The 27,487-nt window shown below is 44.6% G+C and overlaps 2 protein-coding genes across 3 annotated transcripts in view; one reads left to right on the top strand and one right to left on the bottom strand.

Moving 5' to 3' along the window:
• The window catches only part of EXOC1L (exocyst complex component 1 like), a 28,185-nt gene extending 21,493 nt beyond the window's left edge, over positions 1 to 6,692 (bottom strand). Inside the window, exon 1 of one of the 2 annotated variants that reach the window (XM_059721763.1) lies at positions 5,742 to 6,692. Coding sequence is in view for 1 of the 2 variants with exons in the window: in XM_019481249.2 (XP_019336794.1) it covers positions 2,760 to 2,811 (52 nt within the window). In the remaining variant the exon portion in view is untranslated. Of the gene's footprint in view, positions 1 to 2,759; positions 2,974 to 5,741 lie in introns of those variants that run through there. The other variant, XM_019481249.2, reaches the window with a different exon arrangement.
• A 3,950-nt stretch (positions 6,693 to 10,642) lies between these two features.
• The window catches only part of LOC109281590 (hypothetical protein), a 116,771-nt gene continuing 99,926 nt past the window's right edge, over positions 10,643 to 27,487 (top strand). The window contains exons 1-4 of the mRNA XM_059721761.1: positions 10,643 to 10,946; positions 16,193 to 16,304; positions 17,987 to 18,061; positions 24,851 to 24,939. The gene's annotated coding sequence lies outside the window, so the exon portion shown is untranslated. The remainder of the gene's footprint in view (positions 10,947 to 16,192; positions 16,305 to 17,986; positions 18,062 to 24,850; positions 24,940 to 27,487) is intronic.

Genomic DNA, 27,487 nt, shown 5'->3' with positions numbered 1-27,487 from the left:
CAGCCTGACTTCTATCCCGGGGAAGATCTTAGAAAAGTTTATTAAGGAGGCCATCCTTAATGGACTGGCCGACGCCAACGTCTTAAGGGATAGCCAGCACGGGTTTGTTGTGGGTAGGTCTTGCTTGACCAATCTCATTTCCTTCTACGACCAGGTGACCTATCACCTGGACAAGGGAGTTGAGATTGATGTCATATATCTTGACTTCAAAAAAGCCTTCGATCTGGTGTCCCATGATCGTCTCTTGGAGAAACTGGCCAATTGTCGCCTTGGGTCCCCCACGATCCACTGGCTGGAAAATTGGCTCCGGGGTCGGACCCAGAGGGTAGTAATTGATGGAAGTCACTCATTGTGGTGTCCTGTGACCAGTGGGGTCCCCCAGGGCTCTGTCCTTGGACCCATACTGTTCAACATCTTCATTAATGATGTGGACACTGGAGTCAGAAGCGGACTGGCCAAGTTCGCCGATGACACCAAACTTTGGGGCAAAGCATCCACACCAGAAGACAGGCGGATGATCCAGGCTGACCTGGACAGGCTCAGCAAGTGGGCGGATGAGAATCTGATGGTGTTCAACGCCGATAAATGCAAGGTTCTGCACCTTGGGAAGAAAAACCCGCAGCATCCTTATAGGCTTGGCAGTGCTATGTTGGTTAGCACTATGGAAGAAAGAGACTTGGGGGTCATCATTGACCACAAGATGAACATGAGCCTGCAATGCGATGCTGCGGCTAGTAAAGCGACCAAAACGCTGGCTTGCATCCATAGATGCTTCTCAAGCAAATCCTGGGACGTCATTCTCCCCCTGTACTCGGCCTTAGTGAGGCCGCAGCTGGAGTACTGCGTCCAGTTTTGGGCTCCACAATTCAAAAAGGATGTGGAGAAGCTTGAGAGAGTCCAGAGAAGAGCCACGCGCATGATCAGAGGTCAGGGAAGCAGACCCTACGATGACAGGCTGAGAGCCCTGGGGCTCTTTAGCCTGCAAAAGCGCAGGCTCAGGGGTGATCTGATGGCCACCTACAAGTTTATCAGGGGTGACCACCAGTATCTAGGGGAACGTTTGTTCACCAGAGCGCCCCAAGGGATGACGAGGACGAATGGTCACAAACTGCTACAAGATAGTTTCAGGCTGGACATAAGGAAGAATTTCTTTACTGTCCGAGCCCCCAAGGTCTGGAACAGCCTGCCACCGGAGGTTGTTCAAGCGCCTTCATTGAACACCTTCAAGATGAAACTGGATGCTTATCTTGCTGGGATCCTATGACCCCAGCTGACGTCCTGCCCTTTGGGCGGGGGGCTGGACTCGATGATCTTCCGAGGTCCCTTCCAGCCCTAATGTCTATGAAATCTATGAAATCTATATGTTCTTTACATAAAAGGTATTACTATAAACTTGGTACTTCAAGCCAATGGCAATTAACATGTTAGAAATCCTTTAGTAATTCAGGCTTTGATATTGTATCTTAATGCAAGGGAAGATCATTAGTGAACTGTTCATGCTGTCTTCAGTAAAGGATTCTGTCCTAAATTAAAAGATGTGGGTACACTTTGACCAAGACCCACACTTGTAAGAAACATTCATACAACTCTGTATATTACCTTTCTTATCCAAACATGAAGACCACATTTATATTGAAAGCTATGTTACAGTTCCCCTGGGGTTCCTGTATATAGAAACCCTGTTGGAAAAGGAGAGGCAATAGTGCTCTATTTTCAACTAGATGCTAGACATTTAGGTGAAACTTCTGTATGAATGACTGAACTACTCTGTTCCAGGGGGAAAAAAAAGATTTGGACAGAGGTTTTCTATGTTGTGACAGACTCATGACCACCATACCAACCGATAAGCATGCCCTGCCTCCTGGGCCATGTCGTACCTGGGTCTGTTTACCTGCCATGACTTGTTATACTGGGTCTTACCTCCGGGGTGGTGCTCAGTGGTTCCCGTAGAACCCAGAGTGACTACTGGCATATCTTCTGTGGGGCTCCTCTTTTCCTACACCCCACCCCTTTCTGTTCAGGCATTTAGGATTGGCCTGGATGATGCTCAGATACAGGGATGGGGCCCTCTCCTCCTACGCTAAGGTCCAGTGACAATGACAGCTGCAGGGGGGGGGGGGGGGTGTCTGTGGTCCTGTACGCCTTGAAAATTACAATGTAATGGAAAGTTCAACTTAAATAGCTCAGATAGTGTGGTAGGTAGTGATGCCCCCATGCTGAGCATTTTTCTTAAACATGTAGGTGTCTTGCTGTTCAGCGGACCCTTCTCTCACAGACTTTTAGACTAGTGCTGCCCCTTGCTTGGCCAGCTTTCTGGTCCAGGTTCTGCCTGGCCAGGTACAGTAACTCTGCAAGGTGTGCCCCACCATGCCTACACAAAGCTCGCGGTTCCATCAATCCCCTACTGGAGTGCTCTGGGTCTGCAGATGCTTGTCTGTGACATGCAGCACCAAGGGGGCTCCATGCTGTATTCCTGCCTTGGTGGATGCCCACAGTGCCCACTGGGCCACCCTCTCCCAGTACCACCTGACCTATGTATTACTGTGAGGGTTGTTATAGGTACCAGAGAGTGGGGTTGGGTCTAGGTTCTTGGCCTGCCAGCTGCAGAAATCAAGGTGGCACTTGCTCAGCTCCCTGTCAGTGATCAGGGCTTCTGGGTTTTTTCTGGGGAACTGAGCCCCAGGGAGAGCAACCAGTTTCCTGTTGGCAACAAAGCATGCATCTGAGTCCTCCCTGGATGTTGCAGCATCAGAACTTACATGCATTGCTCCTCTGGGCATGCTGGTCTTGGGAAGATGTGCAGGGTCCCATCCAGCTGCAGGGACACTGTCCAGCTCCACTGCTGATGCTCCCACATGTTCTTCCTCCATTTCTGCTTCTGGACTTCCTTCAAGCCTGGAGCCTTTGGGCCCCAGACCAACTGGTGGAGCTCCTTCTAGCTGCGTGGTGCTGGCTGGTTCACCTGTAAACCAGCCAAGTAGATACCTGCGCCATGGTGAGTAGGGTGGGAGCCTGTCACATATGTATTTACTTCTGAACCAAGATGATGTCATTTATGTCCTGATTGCAAATTCCTTTTTCTCTGATACCTTTTCATTTTATTTTCAGCTCCTCTTACATCAAAAGCTAGCTCAAAAAGCAGTATAGGAATGTAATTACTTCTGCAACATGGTTTATGAAGTCTTAAGTACCACATAAACCAGTCATTGCCTTGCATGCTAACAGGAAGGTTATTTTTTTATATCCAATAGGAAGGTTAAGTGTTTTTATATCCAATGCTTTATTAATGCATTTTTCTTGTCCCCTGGCTTTGGCCTTTTTGCATTTCCCCTATTTGATATCCAGCCTGCTAATAGGCTGTTTTAGGGCAGTTTTGATGGAGCGGATCTCAGAACCAGAAGCAGCACCTTCTCCTGTTCCTTATGCTTGGCAGTCTTCATCCATTGTAATCACACCACAATGTGTAGAACTGGCCTTAGGATTTTAGGGATTGCGAGCAGCATAATTTTTTCCTCTACAATTTAACTGACTCATATAAAACAGAAGTGGGCTTATTTAGGCTGACTTCAATTACAAACAGAAGTTTAACTCAGTTACTTACACTAGGATCCATGCATAGTTGCCAAAGGTCAAAGGACAATTCTTTAGAGCTGCTAAAAGGTCATAGAATCATAGAAAATTAGGGTGGGAAGGGATCTAAGGAGGTCTAAGAGGCTCATGTATATTATCATCTGTTACCCTCCCCATTTAGCCCACACAAATTATATGTTGATCTTGCCAGGACTGGTTTCTAAATGAGATGGGACTGGGACATCTTGTTACAGAATCTGAATTGTTTCCAGCTCTCGAGGTCTGAGCAATCTCACCATTTGTCTAAGCCTATCTAATCACAGTGCATAAAACTGAAGGTCTGACATCCAGCCAAGCATACTTGGGAGGGGTTAAGGAAGGTCAATTTTGTTTTTTTCCTGTTTTTAAGAAGTGTGCAAAGATTATATGTTTCACATACCTAGTTAGGTCCCAGCTGTGCAAACACTTAAGCAAATGCATACATTTATGAACATGAAAGGTTGTAATGACTGTGCTTTACCTCATGTGGACGCTGGACACAAGGATGCACACAAGGGTTGTAGCAAAGGATGAGAATATATACTAACCTTATTTGACAGCACATAATTCTGCCTATTATACTTATCACATTAATTTTAATAGGTGCAGAACCAAGTCCTAAAAGAATAAATAAGTACTGTCTCTAGTTTTAAGCTTTATAGTTTCTCAGACATACTGTTCTGGGAAAAAGGAATTCATCAACTTCATAAAAGATATTTATGATGGGTCCCTATAGCTTTTGGACTTATTAATGTCCATTAGGACATACATTAAACTGATTACTTGGGGCCTGATCCAAAGCCCATTAAGTCAATGAAGAGCTTCCAACGACTTTAGTGGGCTTTGGATTGGGCCCTAATGGAACATCAGAATATTCACTGTTCAGAGGAAAGTTTCATTCTGGCATTAGGAAAAACAGTGGACTACCCAGTGCTCAGTGTAGCTACCTTTTATAAATATATTAAATATCTAACACTGAAACAAATAATGGGGCTAAGTCAGCCTACTAGAAATTGATTACTCTGTGCTGCTAGGGAGAAGTTCTATGTTCAGTTCTTAATTGAATAGGAACAAAGAACTCAAAAGGGAGCACATACAGCTCAAGACAGAAGGGAGTGTCTTATATTTTCAGACTCAATCCTGTTTTCACTGAAGGAAATGGAAAAGGTCCCATTGACTTTAATGGAAGAAGGATTGGACCCGTAGAAATCAGTGTTGAATAATACACCATATTTCTTTCAATTTGCCTTCACATGGAAATGTGGTACATTTAAGAAAAAGGAAGGATGGGAAGACATAAAATTCTTGAAAATCTGCCTAAGGCACTAGGGCTTCCCTACACAATGAAAGGGAAAAATAATAATTTATCTCTAAATTACCATCATCAGGCCTCACACTCTCGCAACTCTTGTTTCAGATTGTTCAAGGAGCCAGGCAAACATCACTGCATAAATTTACACTTGGTTTACATTTTAAAAGTTGTGTTCATAGATGCCAAAGTTAGAAACTTATTTTCTTTTAAATGGTAAGTAAGATTCTGGGGCAAATATGGGTGTCTCAAAAAATTGCTAATTTGCAGGATGACTAGAAATTGCAGGCAAATTTTGGAGAGGAAATCAGTAAAATATTAATTTCTGAGTTATTATTTAATCATCTTTCCTCTCCTCATTTAACAGATTTACATTCTCAATAATGTTTGTAGAATGCCTCAACATATTGTTTGGCTACTATATCTAAGGTGTTAGTATCAGAATTAATAAAACTAAATACAATGGAAGTTTAGCATAAATTAGTTAACCTGTATTGAAGTGTAAGAAACCAAAATGAGGTAAAATTGTTTCAACACTAGTGATATCACAATTAAACAAGATTTTTTAAAATTTATTTCATGCAATTCTAACATAGAAGTATAAAAATACTTTGTAGAGAAAAGATCAATTTGTTAAAGTCTTTTCATATACCTACTCTAGTACTATATGCCATTTGAGATTTCAGTAAAAGAATGATGGATAGACTGCAAGATTGATGGATATTCAAATGCTGGATGACTAAAGAACTCATCAGTTATGGTAAAGGTGAAAGCAACAAAAAACCAAAATGATGGTGCACCCGCCGGGCCTCGTACATCTTACCTCGGGCTTCCTTAATCCGAGTGCTTGCTGGTACTCGCCCTGCCTTTGCAGGTGGCCTTACGGGAGATCTTCACACGTGCCGTGAGCTGCCCCTTCTTTCCTGCCACGACTTTGAATCTTTCAGTGGGTGGGGCTTCATGTGGCGCGGTTGCCCTCGTCGGTCCCCTGCTTCTTTGATGTCTTCTGCGAGGCTCCTCTTCCCCTACACCTCGCCCTTTACCCCGCCCGGCAGGTCCTGGTTGCTTCCATGACTGACCGTACACTCCCCTAAATACTCAAAAAATGAGCCCACCTCTCACTCCCTCAGTCTTCCTACCTCCACACCACCTCAACCCCTTCTAATACGGGGGAACATAAAGCACCCTTCACAACTCAAAAGACAAACTTAATAAGTCCCAAGAGAGGCCTCACCCCATCCCTATTGGGCTTCCTTATGGAGCACAGATAGCCCCTCTACCTCTGCTTGTTGACAGAGCCTCCTCCACCTGGCCCAGCTCTGTGGCCCCACTCCACCTACCCAGGTTTAACACTACTCCCTCTCCTGTTTCCCGCTGTCGTGACCTTCTCTCTCTGGATCTCCTGGGAGCAGCTGCCCTCTCTCTGGGTCTCTGTAGCGCAGTCGCCCTCTCTCTGGATCTCTGCCTTGCAGCAGCCCTCTCTCTGGGTCTTGCCAGAGCAGTAGCCCTTTCTCTGGGTCCCCTCCTCGTGGCTCCCCTCTTTCTGGGTCTTCCCAGCGTGGCTGCCTTCTCTCTGGGTCTTCCCAGGTCCATTGACCTCCCTGCGCCCTGGGAGCTCCTACTGGTTCATCTCCTAGCTTGCCTGCAGCTGTTATTCTGGCTCCGGGTGCTGACTTGCCGCCAGGCTCCTCCGTTCCTCCGCAGCCGGCACGCACAGTCTCTTCTGGCGTCCCGCGCCTCTGGCTGACACCACCGGCCAAGCCCTCTCCTGGTACCCACGTGCCCCCGCTCCCTCTCACCGCCAGCCCTTTTATTTATCGCTGGCCGGCGATTGGGAGTGACGTCATCTGCTGGCCGCAGGTGACTTAAGGCGCGATCAATGCCTCCCGCGGGCTTTCCCTGCCATCCTTGCTCCTCCTCTCGTCCTGCGGTGAGCAATTTTTCTTTCTTTACTTTCTCTTTTCCTGTTTCACCCCTGGCTCCTGGCCCTGGGGTTCCCCTCGTGGGTTTGCCTCTCCCTGTGACAGATGGGTTTTCACGGTAGCATGGGGTAAGTTCTGGGTTTTAAAAAATCTGTTTTGTTTTCCTCTTTAAAGAAACATTTGGTGCTTTGTTAACAGGTAAGATGAGGCTATCTAAGACTTCACTTCTGGAGGGATTTACCTGCGTGCCTAACTTTAAACATGCTAGAAGTCTGACTGAACACCAATGGGCTAAGTACCCGTGTAGATCTCTAAAGTACTGGGGCAAGTATCAAGTACATTAAGGCCCCAGTTATGAATTCAAGTCTCAGTTCAGCAAACCACTGAAGAAGATGTTTAAGTATTTTGCAGAATATAGAATGCTGGATTGGAGTTGCATATAATTCATAGGATAAAATTCTGGCATGAACAATTCAGCATTTTGTGCTTCTAACATAGATATGATTGTGATGTCCATGCTGTTTTCTGTATGTGAATCTTTTTATGAGACTCCAAAAAACCAAGACCAGTATTCAAACAACATTTGCCTAAAGCTAGGTATTATGTACATACCTGTGTACACACATAATTACATACTGATCAACAGGTGGCGGGTTAGAGTCAGACACACTTTTTCAAAAACTTTGGTTCAAGACCTCATCTGTCATGTGCGAACTTTAAAGATTCCATAGTACTTTTCTGCAGAATAGAGAAGAGTAAGTGTAATAGAGACATATTCATCAATAATATTTTGATAACTAAATATGCAACTAGCTAGAATAAATTTTATAATCTTTTATGAATTGTTCATATATTTAGGACATTGACCAAATGTTTCCTCTTGTTTTCCTTTTGCTTTTAACACTTTCCACTGGACAGGTGCATCTTTTTTTTACACAGAGGTAACATTACTTGAGTTTTAGTCTACTTTTTAATAATGATTTTCCTTTGTAACTGTAGAGGCTATTGTAACAATCTTCATGTGCCTTGGTGTAGGAACTGTTTTCTTCCTTCATGAAAAGTGAATATAATTATTAATGGAAAATAGTCAATAACTTCAGATTAATGTGGATATATATTAAAATTAATACATGATTGTGAGACAAAGTACTCTTAAAACACTATAAACTGATTGGATCGCCAATCCATTGTAAAACATTCATAAAGGATCAGGAATCCATAACATGAGGTAATTTATATGATATACAGTATATTATATAAAGGGGAATAGCACCAATTTGCTACATCTGTCTTAAAATACACTTTATTCTGTATAGTAATTCACCGTTTTTATGCTGTGAAATAATGAAAAAACTGACACCGGACAAAATCAAATTAGAAATAAAGTACACAATTTTAATTGGAAGGTTAATTAAACATTTAAATAAACTGCCAAGTAGAATAGTAGACTCTCACATGATGTCTTCAAAACAAGACAGCCCTTTAGTCAAAGATAAGTTATTGGGCTCAGTACACATATAAGTGAGTGAAGCTGAATAGCTTGTGATATACAACAAAGCAGACTAGATGATCTAATTGTCTTTCTGGCTTTACATTAATGAATCAAAACACTCCTTTATGCTGCATTTTTAAAGTTGTTATAATGAGGGACTGACAAATGATACAGTCCTTATCTTATTCAGTTGAAGTCTTTTGGCCTCTTTCAGGCTACAATCAAGTATTAAGTTTGAGGTTTCACATGCTGAAAACAAATTATTACATTTAAAGAGCTGTATACCTCATTTGTCTTGCTCACGTAAGTAGTAGTCCTTTGGACCTCACTGAGACTATTTGTCCTACACAAAGGGAGAAGGAGTTGGTTATATCTGTGGAAAAGAAAAGGTATATAGGGTATATAAGGAAAGTAAAGCATTAACTTTGCTTTTTCAAGTGAAAGCTCACTTAATGTTTGAAAGTACAAACATTTTAGGTTCACTAACTTATTTTTGCACATCACATTTAACCACATTAGTAAACCATATTTCACTGTTTGACTGAAATGATTTATTTAATCCCAGTTTTACATTCATATTAAATTAAATAAAATGCAAATATAAATTAAATAAAAGGCTATTATAAAATTAATTTATAATATGCCATAATTTTGCTGCAGGGGATGAGCAAAGGAGGGGAAAGCTGGCATACTCATTCCTCTTTCCACACAGTCTCATTATATGACCATGTACAATACTCTAGGCATTTATTTTTCCCACTCCTGATGTAATGAAGTTTAATTGAAGTCTATAAAGTAGATTGTAACCCACAGATGAGAGATGGTATCTGAAGATAAAGTTACAGCGTTTTCCTGTAAATGTAATCTCTTTTTTTATATTGGTCAGTTAAAGAGCAAGGTTTGCAGTATCATCCTGCTAAATGAGTGAAAAATGTTGGGATTGATTCTCCGGGGATTTGTACTTTGCACAGATAAAAATGACTAAACAAAGTGACTGTAAACTGCTATCAAATGAAAATGATTGCATTTTGCATCACCTAACTTATACGTAAGTGACAAGAGATGGTGTAAAGTGGTAGAGAGCTTGCTGGATAAACAGGTAGAAGGAGACAAGGACTAAGAGGTAAATGTAGCTCCACAGGGCACGCCCAGATGAGCGTGGTTGTGCCGTTTGCAGCGCCACATACTGCACAGTCCGGAGTTCTCTGTGCTGCAAGGGCACCCTGTCCGAGCATGCATTACTCTGTTTTTGTTTTCTGTAGGTTTTTTTTGACCAGGGGTCAAAAAACCTGAGGCAGCGCATGCTTGGGCAGCATGCGCTGCTAAAAAGTGGAGTCAGGCCTCTTGGAGCTGAGTTCAGCCAGGGTCTGCTTGGCAGGATTGCCGCAGCTGCAGCTCCAGGAGCCCCCCAGGACTCCAGGTAAGGCTGCTGGGACCAGCCTCTCCTACACCACCCAGGGCAACTTGCTGTGCACCAAAGCACGCATGGCATGTGTGTTCCCTGGGGACAAGAAGCGATGGCTCAAGGTGCTACTTGTTCCTGGAGAACCAAACATCCACACGCATCTGGACACACCCAGAGTTTTGACAGGAGCTAGGTTCTTGTTCCAACTTCCATTGCAGTCCATGAGAGTTTGGCCCATGCACCTGCCACATTCTTACTGCCTACAGGTGGAAGTGCCTGAGCATGAAGCGAGCAGACTCAGGGCCCAAGCACAAGTGATTTGTTGTGGAACCCAAGGGCATTTACACACCTGCTCTGGGAGAGGGTTGCCTTAATTAGAGCAGCTCCAAAAGCCGCTCTTACCGAAGCGCCCCAAGCGTCTCCTATATGAGCGGCTTCACACTTCACAATGGTGGCGGGGCTGTACCTACCGCTGGTGTGGAACGACCTCCACCCAAGGTGTGAAACCAAGTGCCTGGCGGTGGCAGCAGCAATCCTAGTCAGGCAGTGCCCAGGGAGCCAATTGATGTCATGGCTCATTAGCATCTACCTGGCCCCTTCTAAACTCTTTATTCCACAGGTGTTAACACCCCTCTCTTCTGCTGAATGGTCTTGCTGTTCTCCAATCCTTTGCCTGCAATTCGCCTGGCTGTTAGCCTCTCCTGGTAACGAAGCTCCAGTTGCACAGCGGGGCAGATTGTTTTCAACTCATCCCCATGGAGTCCTAGTTGTTTTTGCTTCCATCTTAATCCGAACAACACCGCCCCGGGGGTAGAAGTAAAGCTCCTAGTTTCTTCTTAACTGGAGAAAAATATGGGCGGGTTCATCTGTGACACCGCACCTCCCCCGCGCACCCCCTTTCCGCGCTCCCAGACCCGCCCCTGCCTGTGGGGAGCTGCGTCTTCGCTTCTCGCGCTCGCCCCACGCTGGCAGTCGCCCTCTCCCGGCAGGGCAACACCAGGCCGCGGCAGGCTCGCCGCGGGGGAGCGGGCGGGGCCTGGCTCCGTGCCTCAGTTTCCCCAGTGTGCACAAGCGGCGGCGGCGGGTAGGGCGCTTCGGAGTCTGCTCCGCGGCGCGGCTCATGGCTCCCGGGGCCGGCGAGCGCGGGGCGCGGCGCTTCCGCGGGCTGTGCAGGGCCCTCGCACACATCTGCGGACTGGCCGGGAAAAGGTAGCGCGGGGCGGGCAGGGGCTGGGGCTGGGGACGGGGCCGGTACCGCCTCCCCCGAGCAAGCCGGGGCAGCCTGCAGTAGGCGGACGCGGAGGCTCCTCTCGGCGCTCCGCCTCGGGCAGGGCGCAGGCGTTTCTGTCCCGCACCTCCCCCTAAGGCTGCACCCTGCGGGAGTCGCCGCCAGCTGCCTGCCCCGCCGCCTCCGCACACCCGCGTCCCCACCTGCGGCGGGTCTCGGCTTGTGAAAGGGGGAGGTGCAGCAAACAAAATGCAAACAACACCTCGTTTTCTTCAGGTGAAAAGAAACTAGAAGCTTTACTGCTCTGCCAGGGCCCGGGGCGGGGTATTCATGTTTAAGATTGAAGCACAAACAACTGTCACTTCTTTGGGATGACTTAGAAACAGTCCCCGGGGCTGTGAAATAGGAGGTAGTTACCAGGGGCGGCTCGCACCGGGATTTCAGAAGAAAGGCTAGCTTGATTGGTGGAACAGCAAGACCATTGATTAAAAGGAGAGAAGGGCTTTGTCCCCTGTGCAGTGAAGAGTTTAGAAAGAATCAAGTGGGCTTTAATGAGTCAGGAAGTCAGCTGGTTCCCTCAGCACTGCCCCAACAGCAATCCCTCTCAATGCTTCTCTCATTGCTGAACAAGAAAGATTTCCACACCTCCCTGCCTGCTATGGAACAAGCAGGATGAACTAGTGCTCCTGCTTGCAGAAAACGCCTATGACTTAGTAGGGCTAACAGAAACCTGGTGGGATTCTTCCCACGACTGGGCAGTACATATCGAGGGTTATAGGCTATACAGAAAGGACAGGGTGGGGAAGAAAGGGGGAGGGGTCGCGCTCTATGTCAATGAGCAATATACATCGACCCTTATCAAGATGGAATCGAAGGAGGAGAAAGTAGAAGGGTTGTGGGTTAGGTTACATGGGGGCAAGGAGAAAGGGATTTGGTGGTAGGGGTCTGCTACAGACCCCCACACCAAGGGGAAGAGCTAGACTCGGGGCTCCTGAGGCAGCTCTCGGAGACCATAAAAGCTAAGGAGGCGGTAGTCATGGGGGACCTAAACTACCCAGACATCTGCTGGGAGACGCAGACAGCAAAGTCCCACCATTCTTGCAGGTTCCTATCCTGTGTACAGGACCTCCACCTGACACAGGAGGTACATGGTCCCACTAGGGGGAATGCCTTACTGGAGCTGGTATTGGCAATGGGGGATGATATGGTAGGGGACCTACAGATTGGTGGCCATCTGGGGGACAGTGATCACCAAATAATAGAAGTCACCATAAGACATTGAGTGGGTAAGGTAACTGGTAGGGTGAAAGTGCTAGACTTTAGGAAAGCTGATTTCAATGAACTCAGGCGATTAGTCAAGGACGCACTGCAGAGTAGGAGTTTTGAAGAGATGGGAGCCCAAGAAGGGTGGCTGTGCCTTAAGGAAATGATCCTTCGGGCACAGAGGGAGACGATCCCGATGCGAGGAAAAAGAGGGAAAGGGGCCAGGAGGCTTCCTTGGCTGACCAGAGAAATCCAGGGCAGCCTATGGGCCAAAAGGGGGGCACATAAAAAGTAGAAACAGGGAGAGATCACCAAAGAGGAGTATACCTCCTCTGCTCGTGCTTGTAGGGAGGCAGTTAGATGGGCCAAAGCTACCATGGAGCTGAGGATGGCATCCCAAGTAAAGGATAACAAGAAATTGTTTTTTATATATATAGGGAGTAAAAGGAAGGCCCGGGGAGGAGTAGGGCCCCTACTAAAGGGGCAGAAGCAATTGGTGACGGACAGGGGGGACAAGGCTGAACTTCTCAACGAGTTCTTTGCCTCAGTGTTCCTAAGCGAGGGGCAAGACAAGTCTCTCACTGGGGTTGTAGAGAGGAAGCAGCAGGGTGCTAGACTACCATCAGAGTCACTTGGAAGAACTGGATGCCTTTAAGTCAGCAGGCCCGGATGAGCTCCATCCGAGGGTACTGAAGGCACTGGCCAATGCCATTGCACAGCCACTGGCGGGAATATTTGAACGCTCGTGGCGCACGGGCCAAGTCCCAGAGGACTGGAAAAGGGCCAATGTGGTCCCCATTTTCAAGAAGGGGAGGAAGGAGGACCCGGGCAACTATAGGCCAGTCAGTCTCACCTCCATTCTTGGCAAAGTCTTTGAAAAAATTATCAAGGCTCACGTTTGCGAGAGCCCGGCAGGACAAATTATGCTGAGGGGAAACCAGCACGGGTTCAGAGCAGGCAGATCATGCCTGACTAATCTAGTCTCTTTTTATGACCAGGTTACAAAACGCCTGGATGCAGGAGTAGGGGTTGATGTCGTATACTTAGACTTCAGGAAGGCCTTCGATATGGTATCCCACCCCATACTGGTGAACAAGTTAAGAGGCTGTGACTTGGATGACTACACAGTCCGGTGGGTGGCAAATTGGCTAGAGGGTCGCATCCAGAAAGTCGTGGTGGATGGGTCGATTTGGACCTGGAAGGGTGTGGGCAGTGGGGACCCGCAGGGCTTGGTCCTTGGACCGATACTCTTTAATGTCTTCATCAGTGACTTGGACGAGGGAGTGAAGTGTACTCTGTCCAAGTTTGCGGATGACACAAAACTGTGGGGAGAAGTGGACACACCAGAGGGCAGGGAACAACTACAATCAGACCTGGACAGGTTGGACATATGGGCAGAAAACAACAGAATGCAATTCAACAAAGAGAAGTGGAAAGTGCTGCACCTAGGGAGGAAAAACGTCCAGCACACCTACTGCCTAGGAAATGACCTGCTGGGTGGCACGGAAGTGGAAAGGAATCTTGGAGTCCTAGTGGACTCCAAGATGAACATGAGTCGGCAGTGTGACGAAGCCATCAGAAAAGCTAATGGCACTTTATTGTGCATCAGCAGATGCATGACAAATAGATCCAAAGAGGTGATACTTCCCCTCTATCGGGCGCTGGTCAGACCGCAGTTGGAGTACTGCGTGCAGTTCTGGGCGCCGCACTTCAAGAGGGATGCGGATAACCTGGGCCACTCGTATAGTTAAGGGCTTGCAGGCCAAGCCCTAGGAGGAGAGACTAGAGAACCTGGACCTTTTCAACCTCCGCAAGAGAAGATTGAGAGGTGACCTTGTGGCTGCCTATAAGTTCATCATGGGGGCACAGAAGGGAATTGGTGAGGTTTTATTCACCAAGGTGCCCCCGGGGGTTACAAGAAATAACAGCCACAAGCTAGCAGAGAGCAGATTTAGACTAGACATTAGGAAGAACTTGTTCACAGTTCGAGTGGCCAAGGTCTGGAATGGGCTCCCAAGGGAGGTGGTGCTCTCCCCGACCCTGGGGGTCTTCAAGAGGAGGTTGGATATGCATCTAGCTGGGGTCATCTAGACCCAGCACTCTTTCCTGCCTATGCAGGGGGTCGGACTCGATGATCTATTGAGGTCCCTTCCGACCCTAACATCTATGAATCTATGAATCTATCTGACACCTCCAGGGAAGAATCCTGCTTGGTCTACACAACCAAGAGCAAGCTCACAAAGAGACTCGCATGGACCCGGGGGGACAGTTTTCCAGTTTTTGCTTCCTCTGTGCAAAAATTAAGTTTATTTCCTACATATGGGGACTTTTTACCAGCTTGAACTTTCCCTGAGCCCGAAAGCAAGCAGAAAAATATATATATATTTTTTTGCAATGTCTCGGTCTAATAAAAGGTATCATTTTGGAACCAAGAGTTCTAAATTTTTGCATTTCTTTTTGTCTCAGACCAACATTGCTACCACATACACCCCTCTCTCACTGCCAGGCAATTTTAAGCTTTGGATGGAGCAGGAATCAAAGGGAGGGAGGGGCACCAGTGCTTTCTCTCCCCATCCGCTCCTGTACCTAGCTATAGTTTCATTAACATTCACTAATAAAGTGTCTTTACAGCTTTTGCCAAAGCAATACAATGACATGAGAAATAACAATTAGATATGATATGATAAGATAACAGTGAACATAAATTATCATTTTTGCTAAAACATGCCATAAGGTGATCCATGCTACCAGTTTATGCAGAGTTAAAGGAGAACATAGTACATGATGATATAAAAGAATGCTCATGTTTTAATGTTCAGCAATACAACCTAGGAGTATTCTCTTTGAACTTGTCTCTTATTCTTTGTGCAAGCAATGCAAACTCACCTAAGCAATGTAGGACAGTCTCCAAAGTGTTACAGAGAAGCCAGATTGTTTTTTCTTTATTTGTCTAGTGTTTACAATTTCCCATTAATGGAGAGAGCCATTTTCCTTTTATTTCTTAAAAAAAACAAACAAAGCCACGAATATAGATTTTTAGTTATCTATCTAATTCTTCCCACAAGACCATATTCTGTCTGAATAGAATAAAACTTAAAACTGTGGCCGCCGCTATGCTCCCACCACCGACAGTGCCGCTGCCGCCTGTGGGAGCTTGCTGTGCCACCCCATCCTCTGGGGTTACACGGCATTCATGATCAACTGTATATTTGCCATAAATGGCCAGTTTTTCTTTTTTCATTACTAGACCACAGTATAGGGTGTAAATATTGAAACCATATGACTGTGGTGATTGAACTGGGTTAAGGGAGCACTGTTAACGGAAGATAAAAATATATTTTAGGTGACTGCATGTATCTTTAAATGTTATATTTGTTATTTGGTAAGTTGGATTTGTTAATAGATAAAGTTTAAAAAAACGGATCTGACTCTTCTTGGACTCGGAAGTGTTTAAAATTTTTACCTTTCAACTTGCCTTCCCATAAAGATAATTGAATGAAAGTGCCAGGAATGTCCATTTTTCATCATAATACTTCATAGTTTCTGCAACATCTCAGACAACACAATAATAAATTACTACAAAATAAAGTCCACAGATTTGCCATTTTGATCTTCTTCAGGTTGCCCCCAGTTTGGGCTTTCTCAGCCCATTCCACAGAGTTGGCAATGGATTCTAAATAAATGACTGCCAAATAATAACTTTTTGTTAATAATTGATTTCAGTTCTTTGGCAAGGATAATACTCCAATAAATGAATTCCTCCAGATTCTTGTTCAAGTTCATTTCAAGAGGAAGGGGGCATTCATCCTTCCAACCAAATATAAGTATTTTGCAGAATATCTCTATAGGAATACATAATATATGTAGGTTTATTTGTTTGTAAATGTTCTAGAAATATATACTGAATGTATATATGCATTTTTTATTTAAGAAGTAACTTCTAGTATAATTTCTTTCTGTCCAGATATATTGGAAAGAGTCCAGTAGTACAGTGGGCAGTGTTCTACCTAAAGAGGCAGACACATCTTGGAAGTGATCTCTTATTCAATATCCATGATTATTCTACAAATAATCTGGTTGGTATTTTTGATGTTTGTATTACATGTCTGTAATAATTTGTAATGTTGGCTCCAATCCTGCAATCTGCTGTGTGCATGTGGTATGTATATACATGCTTCCATGAGGCGCTACATAAATTGGAGATCAGAATGCAGGTTTGGTTGTCTCCTGCATTCTTCACCATAAATTCCTGTTGATTTCAGCAGGATCTGAGTATGCAAAGAATTCAGAATCTGGTCTTAGTACAAATATTGAAAAGGTCTAATAAGGGCTCGATGTGTTATTTGATGTATTAGATCTTTGTTCTAATTAAGAAGTGATTATATATTCCTGGACAGTTCATCATTCCAGTGAAATCAAAAACACAGTCTCTTTATTATTTTAGGACAGAATTTGAAATAACCACTTTCAAAAATGCTTTCAGGTCACCTCCACGTGATCAGAATGCAAAGCACCTTACCAGAATGAGCTTTCTAGTTATAGAATCGTAGCATTGTAGAACCATAGAAAGTTAGGGTTGGAAGGGACCTCAGGAGGTCATCTAGTCCAACCCCCTGCTCAAAGCAGGACCATCCCCAACTAGGTCGTTCCAGCCAGGGCTTTGTTGAGCCAGGCCTTGAAAACCTCCAAGGATGGAGATTCCACCACTTCTCTAGGTAACCAGTGCTTCACTACCCTTCTAGTGAGAGAGTTTTTTCTAATATCCAACCTAAACCTCTCTTGCTGTAACTTGAGACAATTGCTCCTTGTTCTATCACCACTGAGAACAGTCTAGCTGCATGCTCTTTGGAATTACCCTTCAAGTAGTTGAAGTAGTCAAATCCTTTCCCAGTCTTCAGTCTTCAGCCTGCAGACTAAATAAGTTCCCTCAGCCTCTCATCATAAGTCAGGTTTCTTTAAAATACAACCAGCTCTCCTGGACTCCTTTCCCCTTCTGACAGGCCGCCCAGGGGATCCTGCCCATCAGTTCCCTGAAGATATCCAAATCTGCTTTTCTGACATCCAGGATCCATACTCTGCAGCTCTTCTTTCTTCCTTTTGTCTTTCTTTAGTCAAACATGCTTGTAACAAACCAGAAATAGAATGAAGGTCCCAGCTAAATCCTTTTGGACCAGTTTAGTTACTGGCAGAATTTTCATGTGCACAGCATAATGCATTCCTATACAGTTGTTTTACTCTCATGTTTATATGTATAATTTGCATCTTATGAATAATATGGGTGCATCTACACATGACACTGTCACTGTAGCAGTGCTCTATGGTGATGTAGTGTCTCACTTGTTGACTGTACCTTGGGCAAGACCTTGGGTGCAGCAGCTACTTTGCTGAAGTGATGCGCTCCCCCAGTATAGCATGCCGCTATGGTGAAGTAGCTGCTAAAAATAGTTGTGCACTGCATACACAGTGCAGTACGGGCTGTTACTGCGCCGTGATTTAGTACTTCCAAGAGGAAGTACTAAATCATGGCTCAGTAACAATGTCGCCATAGCGACACGTGTTGACGCACCCTACGTACCTTGAAACTGTATTGCAGTATGTTTTTGGAATAACTGTAAAACAAAAAGTCGTAACTCAAATAGTTTATCTATGACTGCTGTAGAAACCTTTATTTCAAGTACATTAAGTGTCCATGGGGACAAGTAAGATGCAATCAACAAAAATGCATAGACTAATGTTTACATTTTCTTTTTTGTTTCAGAAGAAAGATTTTGAAAAGCCTAAGCACCTATTATATATTTGCCCTGGACAAAGAAACCAGCAAGACCTCAAGCAGGTGGGGGAAAAAGCTCTTTACCTGATAAATAATTACTTTAATCATATGAGAGCATGCTGTACCTAGCCATTGCATGTATGTAAATATAATTAAAAACAAGAACAGAAAACAATCATGCCAAGTATAGTGTATAAAAATTATTGATATAGCACCATCTTTGTTAATATATTCACCTAAAGCTGTAGTTATTGCCTTGGCTTTGAGTATCAAATTTTGAGTGCTTGATCATTATTCTACTGATATTCATTCCCAGATATTAAGCAATCTGCAGCCAGTACTCTCTGCTGTGCTATTAAGGAATAGCAGGTGACAGGTCTACAGTGCAGTTTCACCATGCTAGCATTGTCTTTGGAAATGTTTGGCCCATATGGAGGCATGTGGTTATGCAAAAGCACTATCTTATTAAGAATATGCAGATATATTCAGATAACCATGCTCACTTCCTATTTTAAAAATAATGAATGAGATTGGATGTTTGGCATCAAACCTAATTCCATGAAATAGTCCGAAGATGGTTGGGAAATATATGCATTGTAATTCTTAAAATCCATGCTACTTATGGTAGCCTCACTGTTTCTGTTTGCTTAATCTATTTCCTTTTGATATACTTTTTCTACATGTTTTGTTAGATACAGATATTTGTTTGTTGAATTATTTCTAATAAGGGGAAAAATAGGAAAATACCACACTGATGCACACTCCAGAAAAACATTTTAAAATGACGGCCAACTGGTAGGAATTTAGGAGTGCCTGTACACGTGCTGGGAGGCTGCTCCGATGTGCTGTAATTACAGCAGGGGTGCTTTAACTAAAGCTTGTTTGATGAGCTTTTGCCATTTTGAAGCATCTCATTTTGACACATGAAACACTCTAGATGCTTTAATTAGAGCGGCTCTTGGAGCCACTCCCTGCCCCCTGGCCCCTAAAGCACATGTAAAAATGCCCTTAGAAATACAGATTCAGGTACCTAGGTCTCAGTATATGAATTCACCAGCTGCCAGATTTTACTCTGTGTTAAAGGAGGTAGATTCCCCTTAAGATTAATATTCCTATTTTACTCCATGTACTGATGTTCTATGAACTTGCCAATCACAGGAAAAGCTTGGTAAATTAAAAACCATATATATTTCTGTTTATCTACATGTATCTCAGTAGCAAAGGGCCAAAATAATACAGCAGTAATCATTAATTGTATAACAGGATATAGGATTAATAATCAGTTAAATAGCTACAGAACTGTGAAAACAGTGCTTAGAAACTGTGGGGGTGAGTGTCTAAGTTAGACTGTTTCTTTCCAAGAATGTGTTTGTTTAGGCTTTGATCTTGCATCGAAGACCACATGCAGGATTATAAATTTTCCCTCCTTACAAACAAGGTGGGGCAGGGAGGCACGTAGGGAGGATGATGTGTTTTTGCACTTTGTGTTGGTGACCTTAAATAAATGGGAAATCTCACATACTAATGTACAAGGGGCACGTCTACACAAGATGCTTAATGTGCAGCAGACTAATTCTACTGCACATTAGCATGTCATGGCAAAAGCTGTGCTATTGCACAGTAGAATTAGTCTACTGCGCATTAAGCATCACAAAAAGACCATACTCTGATGCTACTGCTTAGTTGCACTAGTTACTGCGAATGTAATTAGTACCTCAAATTAGAGGTACTAAACTTAATGCACGGTAACAATGGCACATTAATGCTCATGTAAAAGCACCCAAAGAAACCTATATTTCCTGTTGTTAACTTGCTACAAAATAAATAGGCTTTTTAGAGTTCATAGATTTTTCATTTGTTCCAAAATAAAAAGCTTGTTTGTAAGTGTGAGAGCTTGTACTGAAGCATTTAACAAATATTGACAGAATTTTCTCCCTTTAAAAGAGGTCTATCATGTGATGCTGCCTCATACTGTATGGAGGTGACTGACAAGATAAAAGTTCTTTCCCCAGAGCACTTCAGATCTAAGTCTTTGCCAGCCACTAATTCTTTACACAGCATGATAAAAACAAAAAATTCCTAATTTGACAGATCTAGCAATGATTTTAGGCCTGCTAAATGACTATCATAGATTCATAGATTCATAGATGTTAGGTTCGGAAGGGACCTCAATAGATCATCGAGTCTGACCCCCTGCATAGGCAGGAAAGAGTGCTGGGTCTAGATGACCCCAGCTAGATGCGTATCCAACCTTCTCTTGAAGACCCCCAGGGTAGGGGAGAGCACCACCTCCCTTGGGAGCCTGTTCCAGACCTTGGCTACTCTAACTGTGAAGAAGTTCTTCCTAATGTCCAGTCTAAATCTGCTCTCTGCTAGCTTGTGGCTGTTATTTCTTGTAACCCCCAGGGGCACCTTGGTGAATAAAACCTCACCAATTCCCTTCTGTGCCCCTGTGATGAACTTATAGGCAGCCACAAGGTTGCCTCTCAACCTTCTCTTGCGGAGGCTGAAAAGGTCCAGGTTCTCTAGTCTCTCCTCATAGGGCTTGGTCTGCAAGCCCTTAACCATATGAGTGGCCCTTCTCTGGACCCTCTCCAGGTTATCCGCATCCCTCTTGAAGTGCGGCACCCAGAATTGCACGCAGTACTCCAACTGCGGTCTGACCAGCGCCCGATAGAGGGGAAGTATCACCTCTTTGGATCTATTCATCATGCAGTGGAACTGTAGTTCCTTTAGTCCAGTTCTTGGAATTTTAGCATTAGTTTGGCACTTGGGATGGATGCACCAACATTTTAAAAGGTCTTCCCCATATTTTGGAGTGTGGCCAGTGGGATATTTTCCTCCATCTGTTTCCACCAACAACTTCTCCACCCATCTCTCCTCCCTTCATTTGTTTCTGCAGCATGACAGCATTGTCTACAGCAGAGGTAGGCAACGTTTTTTGGCCGGAGTGCCGAAAAAAAACACACTGCCTACCTTGGAAAGTGTCAGAGTGCTGGTATGCCAGAAAAACAAAATGAGGGCAGGGGGTACATGGCAGGATGCCCTACTTGTGCCCGTTGTCCCCCAGCCCTGCTCTTGCCCCTGCCCCCCACCCAAACTCCCTGCCCCCCATCCCAGGCTCTGTGGCTATCAGCAGCTACCCAGAACCTGGGCCAGCTGCAGCCGAGGAAAATGGCCTTGCATGCCCTGCTCGGCACATGTGCTGGGGGTTGCCAACCCCTGGTCTATAGGTTCTTCCACTCAGACAGCCCATTTATGCCCTGAATTACCTATTCTGGACAGACCTATCCTTTTTTCTGCTTCCTACTGCAAGAGCCAGTGGGGAGTGGCCTCTTCTATACCCAGCCACTGTCAAACTGGCAGTCTGCTTTCTTTGTAGGGGAGGGATGAAGTAAAGTATGGATGAAATGATCCTCTATGGGCTATGCAATTCTATGGAATGTAAGCCAGTCAGATGTAAGGTCAAATGGCAGCATGGTGAACATCACCATGGTACATTTTCTTATCCCTCTTCCCCAGAGGCTGACATGACTTCCAGAACTTTTTCTATTGTACTTGCCTTGCTTGCACTGGTCTGGCTTTTGCTTCTTGCTCTTCTGATGCAGCTAGCATTTTGTTAGGAGTATGAAGCATGCTGCCTGTTCTAGCCCTGTCCTTGGGCTGATACAAGAGGCTGAGACTACCTTTAGTCCTCCTTGGGTGCATCTACATCTGGTGATTTAAGGTGCATTAGCCATTTTTAAGGCGCATTAAAGGCATGGGTCTACACGTGTCTTCCCTTAATGCACCTTTACATGGTGATTTTAGGCTAATCTTGCCTAAATTTAATACCTGCATAAAACAAGTATCAAATGTAGGTGCGACTAGTTAAGGTGCCTTAACCCACGTGTAAATGCAACAAGGTGCTTTAACGCTATGTGACTGAGTGGGCTGGAGCCAAGCCCACAGGCCCCAAAATGCCACCAGGCACCACCAAGCAGAAGACACAGTGGGTAGTGTTCTGCAAGGTACAGATGCTGGAGCTGGAGTAGTAGTTTTGGCAGCAGCAGTACCTGTCAGTGTGGTGACCAGCTTGGAACTAAGTTGGCAGAGGGAGCAAGAGGCATGAAGGCTCCTGTCAAAGCACAAAGGAAAGTCCCCCCTGCAACTCCCTGCAAGGGAAGGGGGCAGCACAGCATGGGCAGGGCCTTTGCTAGTGGCTCCCCCACGCTTCTTCCAGGGTGGGTTTGCTGGCTGGGCAATGCAACCCTGCAGGGATGGGGCGCCTCACTACCCACCCGGGATTCAGGCACCCTTAGAAGCCCTAGTTGGGACGGCAGGCGGGCTGGGACTCTATCTGCCTCCAGCACCCGGCACGCCTTAAAGGCACCTTAGTCTAAGGCGCGTTAAGTTTAGGTGTGCATAAATTTATGTGTAGACACACTCCCTGAGACTATGCTACCAGTTACCCACTTAATATCCAATATCAGCTGTAATGTTGTCATGTACTACTGTTTTTCTATCACTCTTTGATTCTGTATCAAATATTGCATTTATAAGAATATTATGGCCTTTTTAGTGCTGGTCCCAATCCCAGAATCCATTGCTTTTATTTGGGTCCCTTTCAAATTAAAACTAACCAGTGAATGATCCTATCCTACAGTACCCATGTATCAACATTACTTAGTGTACATCAGAGTGGCAGGAAAAGGTGCATATTTGTTAAAGGTGAAAAAGAATACTTTGATTTAGAGAAAATATATGGCTTTGTTTATAAGAATGATTTGCAGTGAACACACTCACACAAACTTGCTGCCAAAGTTTATGCAACTTGGGCAGTATGCCAAGAGGTACCCCCTCCCCAATTAAAGGGATCAGAGCAGGTGCACAAGCACTGTGGGAGGTATAGGGACCCTCCTCACCCTATAGAGCAGAGCCAGATCACTAATGAGGACTTAACCATATACCTTTTAATGAGAGAACAGTACTGGGAACATAACCAGTATAAACCAGGGGTATAGGGGACACTACAATGCCCCGAGTGGGCAGAATTCAATAAAGGTTAGACACTTACAATCATAGACATATTCATCCAGTAGACAAAAGACAGGGTTAATAGAATATAAAACACAAAGAGCAGAACAAACAATACTGGCTGGTGAAATATAAAAGGCATAAAACACAAAATGTCAAATAACAAGGAATATAGGGCCTAGGTACCTGGAGGTGGGGGAAAGAGGGCAAACACAATGACCCCTTTCCACTGCAACAAGAAATTCTCCCTGTCACTTCACTCACCCTAAATCATCCTAGCTGGGACTTGAACTCAGGTTTTCTGCATGGCAGGCAGAAACACAGCCACTAGTGCTGGCACTGTGCCAAGCTGCTAGGGGTCTTGAACTTCCAAGATCCCCTGCCTCATGTTGAGCTTCCTGGCCTCTTATTGGAGGAGCTGGAAGCAGAGCTGGGAACCTCTCAGGTTGCTGCTCAGATCCTTGTTGGAGCTGGGGAGCCTTTCCTGCTGGCCACAGCCTCTCATAGGGGATCCTGGAGTCCAGCGGGGAGCCTCTCCTGCAAGCCGTGCTGCTGAGGGTCCAACTGCTGCCTGAAGGTCCCACTCCTTCAGGTTCTTCTGGGACAACTGCTCCCGATCCACTGGCCCAGCTCTTTGCCAGCTCTTTGAAGCTCCTTCCTTGTGGTTCATTGCTGGTCTCCCCTGAGTCAGCCACGCTGTCCCTTTTATCCCCCTCCAGGTGACCCAAAGGGCCAATCAGGGGACATGGAGGGTGAGTCTCTGGGGCCTGATTGGTGAGGAAAGGGAATCCCAAGTCCTTCAATCACCTTTTACCCTTTCAAAACCCCTAGGCTAAATCACTACCAGCTAGCCCGTCACATTAATATCCAGATTTGTGCATGTGACATCCATGAACTAAACTCTGAGTGACATCCTGTGCCACATTTTGGTCTTACAGTGTGTAAATCCAGATGAACTCTTTGACTTCTGTGGAGGGATACGTGTAAATACAGAGCTACTAAGGGCAAAACTCCTGTCTTTCAGGCTAGTTTGAATATTTTCGTCTTTCAGGCTAGTTTGAGAACTCCTCCAGTTTTCTTGATAACTCCTCCTGTTTTTCAGGCTAGTTTGAGAATGTAGTCATATTCTAAAATGAGGCAAAGAAATAAAATTATGATGACAATACAATAATGTAGTTACTAACTCATGGAATATGCAGATTAATAGAATATAAAACACAAACAGCAGAACAAACAATACTGGTTGGTGAAATAAGTTACCAGCAAAATCTTAAGATAGAGAAGGAAACAGTGCAAAAAGCATATGCATCTCTTTTGTACTTCAGAGGAATAAGAAGACTCTCTGCCGGGACAACCTTCATAGTAAAAAAATTGGTTCTGAGTATACATAAACTGACTTTTGGGGTGGTCTGTGGGCATGCTGGTTTCAGGATTTTATTCTTAATGTTCAGAACTGGAGGTGGCACAGAGATGAGTTGTTTCAGGGGACTGTAGGGTATCTGAAATAGACACAGTATTTCCTTGGGACTGCAGGGAGGGCAAGGGAAGTGTGGTTACTGTGCCATCCTTCCACAGTGAAAATCATTCCCACTCCTCTGCTGGTGGATATGGAAAATGGGGCAGAGGCATGGAATCCAACAACAGCACTTGTCTTGCACAGAGCTCAAGTGCTGCCCTTGTCTAGCCTGGCCACAGGGGCCAAAGAAGAGGTAGCTAGTTCCACCCGTTGGGTCCTCAGAAAAGGGTTCAGCACAATCAGAATCAGAGGATGTTTTAAAATGACTTTATATGATCCTAGAACCCTTATTACATTAACATGTGTTGCCTTTTTTCAAGATACAATCATATCTGAAGAAGAACCGAACATTCCAGTGTTTGCCTATTAAGACATAGCTTCAGCTTTGCCAAGCTGTTGTCTATCAAAAGTAAGTGACAAAAAAGCAAATCATTTTCAAGTAAACTACACTCATTGAATTAAGTGTTAATCATGCTTCTAAAACTTGTGACCAATTAAGTTACTGAGTAGTAGATACACATGACACTTTTCTGATTATTTGTGATTTGAATGACAGTCTTGTAATGAAGCGCATCTGGCCATGAGAATAAAATATCCAGGTGGAATCCAACATCTGGAAGGTACAGGTACAAAAGTTTTCTCTCAAAAACAAAAATGAAGACAATGATTTAAATAAAAGTTTTCCAAGGATTAACAACCTAATGAGGTTAAGTCTCTGTCTCCAGCTCTACTCCCTCCCAGAAGACATCCTTCCTTCTCAATGATTTGGCCATTTTATATTCTGTGAAGAAGTTAGTGCAATTGATAGGTGGGTGCCTTTGCAAAGCCAAGATAAGGGAGTGCAGAATCTGGATCCTTCAATAGGAAGTGTACATGGGACAGTGTCAGTGTGAAATGTCCTAAAATCTGTTTTGTTCTCCTTTCCTCTGCACTCTTGAGCCAATTACTAATCCACTGTGGAAATGGATTAAGCTAATTCAGAATAAGGATGTTCACACAAGGAGTCTGTCAGAAATATCTATTCCATATAAAATTCACAGCCTACCTTAATCTACTTCAACTTTTCTGTGTAAACCAGGCCCTAGTAAAGAAAAGGAACAGTCTGCCTGAATTGGCAATAGACGACCTGACTGTCTTTGTTTTCACTGGAATTTAAGGCCCCTACCAGTTTTGAAAATACTTCTCTTAGCTCTGTTAGTAGGCTTCGTGAAGAATGACCTACAAATGAAATGTCTGTCTCAACATATACTGAGTCATAGAATCATAGATATTTAGGGTTGGAAGGGACTCAGGAGGTCATCTAGTCCAACCCCCAGCTCAAAACAGGACCACCTTAACTAGATCATCTCAGGCAAGGCTCTGCCTAGCCAGGTCTTAAAAACCTCCAAGGATGCAGATTCTGCCACCACTATGGGTAATGTGTTCCAGTGCTTTACTACCTTCCTTGTGAGAAAGTTCTTCCTAATATCTAACATACACTTCCCTTGCTGCAACTTGAGACCATTGCTCCTTGTTCTGTCATCTGCCACCACTGAGAACAGTTTAGCTCTATCTTCTTTGGAACCACACTTCCAGTAGTTGAAGGCTGTTATTAAATCCATCCTTTATATGGATGTATATGGAGTCTTCTCCCCTCCAAACTAAATAAACCCAGTTCTCTCAGCCTCTCTTCATAACTTCCCCATCCTCCTAACCATTTTTGTTGCCCTCCACTGGACTCTTTCAAATTTGTCTCCATCCTTTCTGTACTGGGAGGTTCAAAACTGAACACAGTACTCCAGATGTGGCTACATCAATGCTGAATAGAGGGGAATAATCACTTCCCTTGATCTGCTGGCAACACTTCTACTAATGCAGCCCAGTATGCCACCAGCCTTCGCAACAATGGCACACTGTTGGCTCATATTCAGCTTATGGTTCATATTCAGTTTAGGGTACACAGTTGGCTTATACTCATTTTATGTAATCTCCAGGTCCTTTTCTGCAGTGCTGCTGCTTAGCCAGTCATTCCCCAGCTTGTACCAGTGCATGGGATTGTTCTGTCCTAAGTGTAGGACTTTGCACTGGTCCTTATTGAAACTCATAAGATTTCTTTTGATGCGGTCCTCTAATCTATCAAGGTCTCTCTGAATTCCAGTCCTACCCTATAGTGTATCCTCTACTCCCTTTAGCTTGGCTTCATCTGCAAACTTGCTAAGGGTGCACACCATTCCATCTTCCAGGTTATTGATGAAAATATTGAACAAAACTGGCTCTAGGACTGATCCCTGGGGCACTCCACTTTATATCGGCTGCCAATTAGACATTGAGCCATTGGTTTTTAACCCCTGAGCCCAATGCTCCAGCCAGTTTCCTATCCACCTTACAGTCCATTCATCCAACCCATACTTCCTTAACTTGCCTGAGAAAATATTGTGGGAGAGTGTATCAAAAGCCTTGCTAAAATCAAGGTACACCACATCCACCAGTCTCCTCACATCCACAGAGCCAGTCATCTTACCATAGAAGGCAATCAGGTTGGTCAGCCATGACTTGTCCTTGATGAATCCATGCTGATTGTTCCTAATCACCCTCTTGTCCTCCAAGTGCTTAGAAATGGATTCCTTGAGGATCTGCTCCAGGATTTTTCCAGGAACTGAGGTGAAGATGACCAGTCTGTAGTTCTTTGGATCCTCCTTCTTCCCTTGCTGAAAGATGAGCCCTATATTTGCCCTTTTCCAATTGTCTAGGACCACTTCTGGTCTCCCTGAGTTTTCAAAGATGATGGCTAGTGGCTCTATAATCACATTGACCAATTTCCTCAGCACTCTTGGGTGCGTGCTGTGCAGCCCCATTGACTTTTACACATCCAGCTTTTCTAAATAGTCCCTAACCTGTTCTTTTGCCACTGCTGCCTGCTTACCTTCTCCCCAAACCATGCTGCCAGTGCAGCAGTCTGGGAGCTGACCTTGCCTGTG

This window comes from Alligator mississippiensis, chromosome 2 (assembly GCF_030867095.1).
Source record: "Alligator mississippiensis isolate rAllMis1 chromosome 2, rAllMis1, whole genome shotgun sequence".
Lineage (NCBI taxonomy): Eukaryota > Metazoa > Chordata > Crocodylia > Alligatoridae > Alligator > Alligator mississippiensis.
This window is presented reverse-complemented; position numbering and strand designations above follow the sequence as displayed.